Source organism: Hirundo rustica, chromosome 1, assembly GCF_015227805.2.
Source record: "Hirundo rustica isolate bHirRus1 chromosome 1, bHirRus1.pri.v3, whole genome shotgun sequence".
In the NCBI taxonomy this organism is placed as follows: Eukaryota; Metazoa; Chordata; class Aves; order Passeriformes; family Hirundinidae; genus Hirundo; species Hirundo rustica.
Window position 1 is genome coordinate 17,676,358 of NC_053450.1, and position 12,488 is coordinate 17,688,845.

At 43.5% G+C, this 12,488-nt stretch overlaps 2 protein-coding genes across 3 annotated transcripts in view; one reads left to right on the top strand and one right to left on the bottom strand.

Moving 5' to 3' along the window:
* Positions 1–7,022: 7,022 nt before the first annotated feature.
* ENY2 (ENY2 transcription and export complex 2 subunit) lies at positions 7,023–11,534 on the bottom strand. Its single transcript, XM_040062406.2, has 5 exons — positions 11,407–11,534; positions 10,937–11,030; positions 9,041–9,111; positions 8,163–8,237; positions 7,023–7,266 (listed from the first exon to the last, which is right to left on the bottom strand). The coding sequence occupies exons 2-5, from the start codon at positions 11,002–11,004 to the stop codon at positions 7,190–7,192; spliced, it is 291 nt and encodes a 96-aa protein (XP_039918340.1). The 5' UTR covers positions 11,005–11,030; positions 11,407–11,534; the 3' UTR covers positions 7,023–7,189.
* The window catches only part of NUDCD1 (NudC domain containing 1), a 41,178-nt gene continuing 38,015 nt past the window's right edge, over positions 9,326–12,488 (top strand). Inside the window, exon 1 of one of the 2 annotated variants that reach the window (XM_040062396.2) lies at positions 9,326–9,368. Coding sequence is in view for 1 of the 2 variants with exons in the window: in XM_040062387.2 (XP_039918321.1) it covers positions 11,717–11,834 (118 nt within the window). In the remaining variant the exon portion in view is untranslated. Of the gene's footprint in view, positions 9,369–11,663; positions 11,835–12,488 lie in introns of those variants that run through there. The other variant, XM_040062387.2, reaches the window with a different exon arrangement.

Sequence of the window (12,488 nt, forward strand, 5' to 3'; positions counted from 1 at the left end):
AAGGGTCCAGAGCCCAGAAGCAGCCAGTCAGTCGACTTCCGGCTCTGAACCGGACTGTAGCTGGGACTGGGACAGCCAGTGCTCTGCTGCCGGCTCTGACTCCGGCTCTGACAAAGAAGAAGTAACAGTATATAAAATCAGTAACAACAATGTTTCTACTTGGGTTGAGGGGAAGTCAGAACGAACTCCCCTCACAAACTGGAAGAAGATAAAAATGGCATGCTTTAAATGCAGCCAGGCAGTTAAATTGGGCAAACGTGCAAATTATCAGACTCCCACCTTCAGTGCCCCAATCATTCAAACCCTATCAGATTCTCACAGCATGCAGACACAGGAGAGAGGCCACATCTGGCACCTCCTCCTCATTCAGTCCTTTAGCTATCTACCAAAAACCTAAGTCAGATCCTTACAATTTGTTTCTTAGTGTGTTAAATGCTACCTTTTTGTCATTGAACCAATCCAATCCGAACTTTACAAAATCATGCTGGTTATGTAATAATGCAGAACCTCCTTTTTATGAGGGTGTCGCCCTTGATGCTCCTTTTGAATACTCTGCAGCAAACAATCCACACAACTGTAAGTGGGACACCCCCCGGAGAGAAATTACCCTGAGTCAAGTCACAGGCCGAGGCAAATGCTTTGGCAGTGTAACCGTAGCAAAGCAGATGGGAAATATCTGTACTGAGTTCATCCAACCTAGTCAAAAGACTGATAAGTGGGCAGTTCCGTTCCTATCAGGAATGTGGGTCTGTCAACAAATCGGAATAACTCCCTGTGTGTACCTTAGCAAATTCAATAACCTTGCTGACTTTTGTGTCCAAGTTCTGATTGTTCCTAGAGTCCTGTATCACCAAGAAGAAGAAATGTATCACTTTTTAGAAGAAACCATCCTGCTCCGCAAAAGAGAAGTAATGACAGGTATAACCATTGCAATGCTCCTTGGCCTAGGAGCCACTGGCACAGCCACAGGTGTTTCAGCTCTCGTGACCCAACATCAAAGACTTTCTCAGCTGCAAATGACAATTGACGAAGACTTACTGAGAATTGAAAAATCCATCTCCTCTCTGGAAAGATCTATCTCCTCGCTTTCGGAAGTCGTCTTGCAGAACAGGCGAGGACTGGATCTCTTGCTCATGCAGCAAGGAGGCCTGTGTGCTGCCTTGAGAGAAGAATGCTGTTTTTATGCAGACCACACCGGAGTCGTGCGAGACTCCATGGCCGAACTGAGAGGAAGACTGGCCCAGAGAAAGAGAGAGAGATGGTTCAAGTCATGGTTCAATCAGTCCCCATGGCTAGCCACCCTTGTTCCCACATTAATAGACCCTCTCACCATGATACTCCTGACATTGATTTTTGGGCCTTGCATTTTGAACAAGTTAGTGTCGTTTGTTAGAAGACGTTTAGACAAAGTCGACATCCTATTTGTCGAACGCATGCAATTATCGTGAAGTGTGTTTGTTACTAACATTTTATATTATTTTTGTATCCTATTATACTAACTTTAACAGCTTTTGTATTTTTATGACATTTATACTTTTATAACATTTATACTTTTATACTTTTATACTTTTTTATTTAGTCATGAGAGGGGGGGGAAATGTGGGAGATTAGGGACAGGCTGTCAGAAGATATCGCGTTGTATGGGCAGACAGAACCCCTCCCTCAACTCTTAGTTGGTTAGTGTCCTTGATAAGATAAGCAATACCTAACCTGTAACGTAAGCAGACGGATGTGATGTAGCAAACAGAGGTTTTATAACCCCATGTAACCAGTTAATAAACGCCATTAGCCATCCACCACACTGGTGTCTGTGAGCTGATGGACCGAGCAGCCTGGGTGTGGCTGCCGTGTCGTTCCTGAACCAGGTCGCTACACCTCAGCGGAGGTAGCACCTGTTTTTGTTTCCTTTTTTCTCCCTGAGAAGATTATGACACATCACAACCATATTTTGTATCAGCTTTCTTTTCAATAGATAACACTGGGAGATTTTTCAAGCTTAGCTAGCTGAGCTAGCCCTCAATAATTCCCTTTCCTCTTTCAGTGCTCCATTTTTTTCCTATTTCCTTTAAAAATTTCAAATTGAGCAGCAGACTCACCAATGCAGCATACAAAGCTAGGATCAGTGTTCTGCTCATATGTATTAAAAGCTTTAGAAACAGATCTTGAGTTTTCCCCTATGATTTCCAGTGTCATTGCTTTCTAGGGAATTGTGTTGCTTTTGCCCTGAGCACTAGATGCAAAACCACGCCACTGTGCTGACTTTGTACACAGACAGTTGATGAGAGCCAGGCTGCAGAAGAGGCCAGGTTACTCTGCCCTTGTCAGCATTCACCCACAGGCTGCCAAACACAGATCTGATCAACAGCAACTTTATATCTTACCTCAGGATCAGTGAATGAAAGAATGGAACCTCTTTCCTAGTGACTCCAACAAACAGAAATTAGCAGGGATTTCTTAGAGGGACGTTTTTTATGATCTGTTACTAAATCACTAGTTAGAAGCTAAGCATGAAAAACATTTTTAAGAATAATACTGTTCAGATGGAAAGCATCATGGTAAATGTGAAATACACTAAAGTGAGATTAGGCCTTTTGTTATTCCAAGCAGAATATCAATTAACCTATTTACTACACTAAGCTGGTGAAATATAAATTATTTATGAAGAAAGGAATTTGTTTTTCCTCATTTTGAGCTTCAGTCATTACAGATTTGGGTCTGCAGCCACAGCTGTTTCTTTTTGGAAAATTAATAACTGAGAAAAACAGGCCAAGTAGAACAAAACTCTGATTTCAATTGCAAATACTTAGAAATATAAAGCCAAAGAGACCCAGCAGGTAGAAATACTAGATATTTTTCATTGCTCCAGTGAAAACTCAATCACTAAGTTAAAGCCAAACTGTCAAGGTGCCACAATTGCTACAATTAAACATATTCCATAAGATGATGGCATGGGTGAGATAGTGCAGAGCTGTCACCTCAAAGGACCCTCCAGAGAGAAATGAGAAGCAGCAAATGCTTTGTAATAGCACTGATGGAATCTTACTGGATTTAAACAGACTTCAGATGTACTTGTTCTCCAAGTGATAAAGGGCCATTCTGAAACATTATGGCAGTAAGCAAGAATGAAGAAGGAACAGGGAGAAAAGAAGATAAAAAACACTACCCCCCCTAAAAAAAAAAAAAGAAATTGGAAAAACCTATGATTGCAAAGTCATTCTAAGATGTGAGTAAAAGATTGACATCCCAGCAAAAATGATTGGTGATGTCACTGGCTTGTAACCTTTTTTGACTGGACTATGTCAATATAGAGAAGTATTCATGGGAGAATAATTATCAAACAAATTACAATCAAACAAATTTCAGCTCATTGTGCATTTCAGACCCCTCAGGGCCTGACTAAAGGACAGGCTAAGCTAACTTTTTTCTATGGGCCTTTCATTGATGGCAGTAGAACTATTCAATTTGCTGTCACATGAAATTTGGATTAGTGCACACCCAGAGCTATACCAATTTACCCTACCTGTTATCCAACCTATCATTTCCATGTCTTTTTACAAACCATTTTATTTTTTGCAGACTTGTCTACAAAAAGATGAAGCTGAACCCGCTACTGGAATGTATATGCACTGGGCCAGCTAAAATAAATATATTCCCATAGCTGGGGTAATTCACATCAATCCTGAATTCTCACTTCATGGCTATTTAGTTTTGGATGCTGTCTGCCTTTGTAAGGAATCATGACATTGAAAATGCAGAAAATTTGAAGAAAAATTAGTTAATCCATCTGTCTGTATATGCTGGAAGTATGGAACCTCTGAAAACACAAATCATATTTTTCAGTGTAGGGAAAAGAACCTCAGCAGGACAATGCTCTGACTGAATCCTAAATGTTACTGTTTTCAATACTCAAACTAGTAGAAACTGAGACTGTGCAGGGAACAGTTTGCAAGACAAGCCAGACTATGCATCTGAGAATGAACCTGCAGTTAAAACAAAAATATGAGGCCACAAAGAAACCATCTCTCATTGCTGATATCACTGCAAATCTAACTTCATTCTTAGAAGGTCCATTGAGATACCTCTGAACAGGACACTCCAGGCTAATTTGGACCCGCACATGTTGTCCAACATGCTCTTTGCCTGGCTACTTCATGGAGGTTGCACTGGTGTGATTAACAGAACTCACATGGGGAACAAGTGGCATTGGGCTGCTTACATCAGCGGGCAGCCAATGGTACCCTGAGACAGGAACCACTGCTATGTCTCTGGAATGCAGTCACTCTCCTCTTCCTTCTTGGTCTCTGAACACTCTTGCATTTTAAGCCAGACTGGGCAGAACTTTACAGCTTATTTTTGGCAGCATGTGAAAAAGCTTGTTGTCAAGCCTTTAGCTTTAGGTTGGTCAGCACAATTTTCTGAAAATTTGTACAGCATTCAGTCTTTATTCTGTGCCAAGTATGAGCAGACTGCAGACGACTACATTGCACTTACAGCAACTGCATTTCAGCTGTCATGTTCCAGGTGGAGCTTCAAATATTTACAGATGAGACAAGTCTTCCACAGTTCAGTGTATGAATACCTTAAATCTGGCCTGCTCTCACCACAGTGAAGGTGATCATTTGGTAGCTCTAGAGCAAGTTAATTGTGTGCCCATGACATGCTCCAGCCATTCATTATGCAAAGAGTTTTAAAGTCATGTGCAAAATATTGAAGAACATTAGCAAAGACCTCTAAGAACAAAAGTGTAAAACTACTGATGGTATTTTACAGCTTTGACATATGTAAAACATACTTAGTAGCATATATTCTGCTAGATTGTGTGAAGAAACATAATCTAGCTAGTACATCAAGTACTAGCATTGGGTATATCAAGTCTGGAATGAAGAACTCATAGTGATTATACATATATGCAATTCAAATAGAACATACAGCAAATAAAGTTACAAACATTGAATTAACATACTATGCTGGTTTGGCTGAGATGGACTTAATATTCTTCATAGTAGCTATTACAGGGCTGCTTTCAATTTTTTACAGGCTGTGCTCAAAATAGTGTTAAGATAGGTGTGCTTGCATTATTGCTGAGCAGTGCTTGCACACCATCAATGCCTTTTCTCCTTCTCACCCCACCCCACCAGTGAGGGGACTGGGGATGCATAGGGAGTGGGGAGAGGCCCCATCCAAGACAGCTGACCCCAACTGAGGGTCAGCACATAAAGCTGGAGGGAGATTGAAAGGGGGGGATATTTGGAGTGGTCACATTTTTCTTCCATAGTTACCAGAGATGGAGCCCTGCTTTCCTGAAGGTATCTGAATACCTGTCTACCAGTGGGAAGTGGTGAATTAATTCCTTGCTTTGCTATGCTTCTGTGCATGGTTTTTGACTTACCTGTTAAACTGTCTTCATTTCAACCCCTGAGTTTTCTAACTTTCATGCTTCTTGTTCTCTTCCTTATCCCACTGGGTGTTGGGGGGGGGTTGCCATCAGGGTTTAATCCACAATACATACTGAATGCAAAAATATTTTTAAAAAACAAGATGGATCTTTAAGTGAAAGAACTGTCTTCTTTCCAACCTCCACCATTATTTAACAACATAGATGCAATGACATACAGCAAATATGCTCAAACTGACATGAAAGTAGATTTAAAACAGCTCAGGCGAGGCCCTCAGGAGGAATATCTGCAGCAGGTACACGATTCTGGCTCCAGTGTTACCAGGCACTTGGCCTTTGTCTACAAAAGCTGTTCATGACCAGTTACATGTGTCCTGTTGATGTTGGTATTGCCCTGTTTATACCACCTCCTGTCTACCGCCAAACTCGTCTCAGACCTGTTCCCGGACTGAGCAGGCCCTGGAGCCCTCTCAGCCTGGCACTGCCGCTGTGGCTGTGCTGCGGGTGAGCGGCAGCCAGGGCAGCACTCACAGCGCTCCGGGCCCACCCCCGCGGGCCCACCCCCGCGGGCCCGCCCATCCCCGCGGGCCCGCCCATCGGCGCGGGCCCGCCCATCCCCGCGGGCCGGCCCATCCCCGCGGGCCGGCCCATCCCCGCGGGCCGGCCCATCCCCGCGGGCCGGCCCATCCCCGCGGGCCGGCCCATCCCCGCGGGCCGGCCCATCCCCGCGGGCCGGCCCATCCCCGCGGGCCCATCCCCGCGGGCCCATCCCCGCGGGCCCATCCCCGCGGGCCCTGCAGGGTGGGGCGGGCGCGGCCGCCTCCTCCCCATGCGCCGGGCGCGGCGCCCCCGAGCGGCTCCTCGGCTGCAACAGCACAACCCACCGGCACAGGAACGGCTTTCTAAGTGACAGCTTTTAGTGTTCTAATTAGGAGGACATGATGTTGAGTCAGTAATTTTTCATTAAATTAAACATTCTCACTTCAAAGCCTCTTTCTTGAGCATCTCTGTTCATCAAATTCATTTTTGAAGTTATGTATAGAACCTGTCTGATGTTACACTTCTGGATACAAGAATTAAAAACGCATCATGTTAGGAGACTTACAGCAAATTATTGAATTCAATTTCAAAAGGCCCCAAAGATGCACATTAAAAAAAAATACCAGTAACATGGGCAAAGCTAGAAAACAGTAGTTGTTCAGAATTAGTGACTCAAAGTAAATGTGAAAAAAATTGCTGATGAAAGATACAACTGCCCTTTTCTTGAAGAATTCAAACTCTTAAGAATTGCTGAGTCAATACTTGCAACTCCTGTCATAGACTTCAAACAACTCATCCCCTAGAAAAGCTGTACAAAAGGAATTTCACCAGCAGTTTCACACAGTCTTAACTTTCTCCTGCTGACTCTGGGAAAATCAGAAAGGCTATGCTCAGCAGTATGAAATATCCCATTTTCTACACTTTTTTTTTTTTTTAAATACCTTTCTGCGTTTCTGGTCAAGATATTTGTTAACCGTGCTTCCTTTCTGAAAATCTTTGCAAGGTTCCACAATTGTATAAAGTTACAGATTATTAGAAACTGGAACAGGTGACACCACATTACAGTACACTAAAAGAGAGAACCACCTTAGAACCATGAGTCCACAAAATTTTTTATTAAAACAACACCAAGTTTAAGAAATCAATGCAGTGCAAAGAAAATTTAATGATTTTTCATCCTTAAGTATGTAAACTGCATTCCAATCCTGATATGATTGATGTAATACAGGAGACTATCCCAGATGAATGTCAAAGTTAAAGACTGGCATGCTGAGCAAGGAAGGTTCTTATTCTTTGCAAGAGTTCTTTCTTTACACTGTCTGGTACCAAAGCTGAAACACAAATAAGTAAAAAGTTAAAAAAGACAAAATAAAAAGTATGCTAAAATCCATAGTTTTACAACAGCCATTTCTATTCATTGTTCTTACAATTCTAAAGTAACTGTTAATACCTAAAGTAACTGAAACTATTTGATTTTCATAGAACACGTCTATATTTTTCCCATTTAAAATATGCTAAAATTGGGATCTATTGAGAACAATGTTGTTACTGGTAATTTTTTTGTTTTTTTTTTCTTTTCATAGTCCGGAAAATTGGAAAGTTTGAGGAAAAGGATTATTCAATGGGAAACAAGATATAATCATCAGAACAAGTGTGATTATCCTACCTCTTTTCTTCACAAATTTAAGACCAAAAAGAAATCTCAACCCTGGTCTCCGAGTAAAGGTCTCGAGCAAGCTATTTTGAAGGTCTATTTTTATTTAGAACTTAATGAAGTTTCTACCACAGACATCAAACCCTGCTAGAGAGCCTGAGAGGAACAATATGAAGCAGACAGTGGTTTCATTAAGTGATTTAATTTTTTTTTTTGTATCTGTATGCTATGTCCTTTACTCTTCCCAATGCCATTACATTAGAACTATTAGTTCTGATTTTCCATCTTAAAAGATTTGGAATTTTAAAACATCTGTGTTGCATACACTGCTCAAGACCATTAAGCCAATTATAAAAATAAATATAGACATGACTAAATAATGTAATCTGCAAAAGTAATCTGAAGGCTGCTATACAATACAAATTCACATGTTTAATTTGTAGTTAATATCAAACTATTAACATTTTTCCTTGAATCCAACACAGATAAGCTCATGATGCTGCTTTCAAAATATTAATGAAATAGAGGTATATTTATTGAAGTATTACTCTATCCACATTTGCATTTTCTTACCTCTGCCTTTGGGAGTGATTTCTGCCACCAAATCATCAACAGTAACATGTTCTAGTCCTTTTTCTTTAATGACATCTGGGGAAGACCAAGACCAAGACAGATACTTTAAATCTTTTAATCCGTTCATAAATGACAAAACCTGTGCTGGTGATCAAGAGACAAAACCTGCCTACATAGTCATGACAGAATACGAAGTAGCATGGGACCTAAATATAGTTTATGAGCTCAGCACCTACTGCATTATACAGTGGCTTTTAGTCTCTAACTTACGCCATAGGTTTAAGGATGGGAACTTGTCACTGCTGATGCATCTTGATCAGCTCATTTTAAAAGCAAACATTAGAACTCATAATGCTCTCACATCTGAGCATTACCAGATGTGCTTGTTACTGGAGTGTTGGAGCAGTTCACAAGTTGGCTCACTTATTTCTTAAAACATATTATTTACAGAGTAGTAAGAAAGGTGCAGCTGGAAAAACACTTTGGAACATACAATAAGGAAGAGCACAGACAGTAAATCCTTACTATTCTTCCAATTGGTTTAAACAAGATTTCTGTATATACCTCAACCAAGTCAAAAAGTATGTCAGAAAGAAAGGAATAAATCTATAGCAAAATAAAGGCTATTATTAATACACATGAGTACTGAAACAACTGTTTACTTATAATGCCTTGCAAACTACTGAAAAATGCAGAAGTCAATGCTGAGAAGTAATCTCAATTCAGTAGCATGTTTAAACATAAATGTTGAATTGCCAGGGATACATTCCTCTTGCCCAGGTCTTGTTTAAACTGTCAGTAAAGCCTTAATCTGGGACCTTTATTTGGCCAGAATCTCAGTTGAGTACAAAGGAAATTAATTAATTGGCCACTGTTACCTTTGCAATGTGCCTTCAGCTGATCCTTCCAGCCACATTCAATTAACTTGGCCCTCAGCAACTCTTTAAGGCTGTTAAGACAATATAAAACTTGTTACAACAGCAAACATTCCTGACAGCTTAAATATGCTCCAGTTTGAAAGTCAAGCCTACAATTACTACCCGAGAGCTCCCAGACCAGCAGCAGGTGGCTGAACAGCAGGTGAATCCAAACCCAAATGAGTTCCAATTTCAGTTTACCGTGCTGGACTATGAGGATTTGGTGCGTTCAGAGCTAACTCACATAACAGGTTCAGACAATGTTGATGCTCCAGCCACGGAGGAAAAGGTAGGAGCTCTTGAATTACTTGAACTGACTGAGTCTACTCTGGGAGCAGATGTATGCAAACTTTTGAAAATGGAGTATTTCACCTGCTACCAGGTCTTTAAAATAAGTAAAACCTTCTCCCTCACCTTTTGGGAAGAATTCTGCACTACTCAACTGCAGGTTTATCTCTCAGTTACACATTACCTGGTTCTGAGTGAAAATGAAGGATCCTGTATCTTACCTTCCTAAGCATAGTTAGCTATGTCAGCTTAAGCAACAAGGCTTCAGGCATTAATGGAAAAGACACAACAGTCTGCCACAATGAAGCGTCTACTCCATACATCGAAACAGAATATGGAAAGTTAGCTAAAAAGGTGAAAATTAGTACTAGAAAACAGAAGAAGGCAAAATGAAAGTAAGATTTGATAAATATCTTTACTATCTTTTACCCTTTTCTCCAATGGCTGGAAAGCATGCTTATCTTGTACTATCCTAAGTAACTCTAGCAAACCCCTGTTTTTATGAATGAAAGGATTGTAGCAAGAGCCTGAATAGTATAGATCTAATCCCTTTTACTTAGTGAATTGTGTAGAGGGCAGATAAACTGATGACAAAAAGCAGAATAAGAATACAGGTGAAATTGACTGCCTTCTGGGTATTTCTCAGTTCAAGAAATCAAGTGCTCTGTCTCTGATCACCTGATGCCTGTTTATAAGACAGCTTGTGACATCCTGATAAAACCCTTCCTATTCCTAAATTAGCATAAAATAGATCTTAATACCATTTCAAGAAATTGCTTTTTTTGCTGAAACTCTGTGCAATCTCCGAGGGTATGGTCACAATCAGGAAAGATGTAGAGCAGAGATACCGTATCAGGCTACAAAAGGTTACACCAGGTAAAAGGCTATGCCATGACCCAGGGAAAAAAAAAATCTTCTCATAGAGGCCTTTAAAAATGAAGGAAATAGAGATTTTGGTGCATTGCAAGCATAGTGAAATGATTAGGAGGGAAATGTCATATCACTCCAGTGATATGTAAATACAACATCACTAAAACAGACTGAAGAGACAATAGGCCACAAACATTGTGCAGTTTACTTCTTTGCCTGTATTGGGATCTCTACAATGACTCGCACAAGTGCTGCTTTATGTATTCTACTATGGATTGCTTTACCTAACAAGAGAAGAGTTAGAAACACAAGAAAACTTAAAAGCAAAAAGGAAAGTTTTGTTTCATTCTCCTTATCAGGAAATAACAAGATTTATCTGCAACAAACTGTATGGAACAATGATTCTTACATGAATCTGGGGCATTCCAACACAAAATACCTGCATAAGAGAAAGCTTTAGCGTTCATAAGCCAATTACCCCATCCTTTATTTCCCCGCTATCCCTTTTCAACTGGAAAACGAAAGTAAAACTGTTTAAAAGGCATTTTAAAAAATAATTTATATAACACTCAAGACTTTCATGTGCAAGCATTTAAAGAATTTAGAGTTGAGCTTACTTTATTGAGTTTACTTCTAGGTGTAGGACAGGTTTGATGCATTTAAAGCCTCTCACCGGCAAGGAGGAGGAAGTCAACTTACCGTTCTCGCTCTCCTGTTTCTATTAGCTTTTGGTTAATGGTGGCTCTCATCTGCGCATCTTTATTCATTTTGGAAATCTAGGTTTTCCACAAACCTATGCAGAGCAAAACAGAGTTTCGACAAGTGCTGGTGTCATTCACTTAACAACAACAAAAGTCACCAAAACAGAATGACATGCAGTGTTCCGTCCACTGACACATCCCCACGGTTAATGACCGGAGCACCAGTGTGTGACCGGCTCAGGGGATGAGCTCGGAACGGCTCGCACCCGGCTGCCCGAGAGCCGGGCGCCGGCAGTTCACAGGGCCGCCTGCGCGGGCACGGCCCACCCTCTCCGGGCGCGGCCTCTCCGCAGCCCGGCCCTCCCGCCCGGCGTCCCCGGCACTCGGCCCGCCGAGCGGCGCCCCGGAGCGAGGGAGCGGCGCGGGGAAGGCCGGGCCCGGTTCGCTCCCGGCTGGCTCCCGGCTCACCGCCCGCCGCAGCCCCACCGGTCCGTGCAGCAGAGGGGGAGCCGCCTGCAGGACGCGCCAGGCGCCGCCAGCCCCACCTCTCCTGGGCGCGGGCGCCGCCGGGAAACGTAGTCCGGGCTCGGCGACTACAGCTCCCGGCGCGCCCCGGGCGCACGGCTGCCTGCGGGCCCGGACTACGACTCCCAGCATGCACTCCGGCGGCCGGGCGCCGGCGCACCCTCTTCCCGTGGTGCTCCGCGGCCGCTGCCGCGCGTTCCCCGAGGGCCCGCGGAGTTGCCGGCGGATCCCGAAGTTTTCCCGGAGCTGCGGGATGGCGGGCGCCGCCCACTGCTCCCTGCAGGCCAAGCGGCTGCTGCTGGACCCCAAGTTCGAGGGATACAAGCTGTCGTTGGAGCCGCTGGCCTGCTACCAGCTGGGGCTGGACGCGGGTGAGGAGCGGGCGCGGCGCGGGGCTGATCCCGCCGGGCATCCCTTGGGCAGCGCGGGCGGGACGGATCCCCCCGCGTTTCCCTTCGATCCCTTGCGGTGCTCCGCGGCCGGGCAGCTGCCCTCGGTGCAGGCAGCCCCGAGCTGGGGACAGCCCGGCCCGCAGCACCGGGAGCCCCGCGCCTCTCGAACGGCGGGGGCTTCAGAGACCGAGCGCTTCGTCTCGGCCTTTCTCATTTCAGTTGCTGCACTAGGCCGGGTGCGTCCGTCGTCCTCCTCGCCAGGTGGCTTCGTGGTGGATCGAGGTCTCTCACTTGTCAGACCTCTGCCTTGTAGCCGCCTGCTCCTGGTGCGCTTAGTTTCTAAATGAGTAGGAAATCTGTGTCCTAAATCTGGTCGTGCTTGTGCAGGCAGGGTGAGGCCAGCTGAGGCAGTTCAGAGCGGAGTGTGAACCGAGCACATGCAGTTTAGAGAAACACATACGATATTAACATCTTATACAAACTTCAGCAAATTACCTATTTTTCTTTCCTACTCTGCCCACGTTTCAGAGGTGGGTATTCATGCCATGTATTCCATGCCCTGCTTTCTCTGCCAAGCATCATTAGTATTTGAGATGCTGGTCCATTAACAGGCTAATTCATTGAGGGGTACAT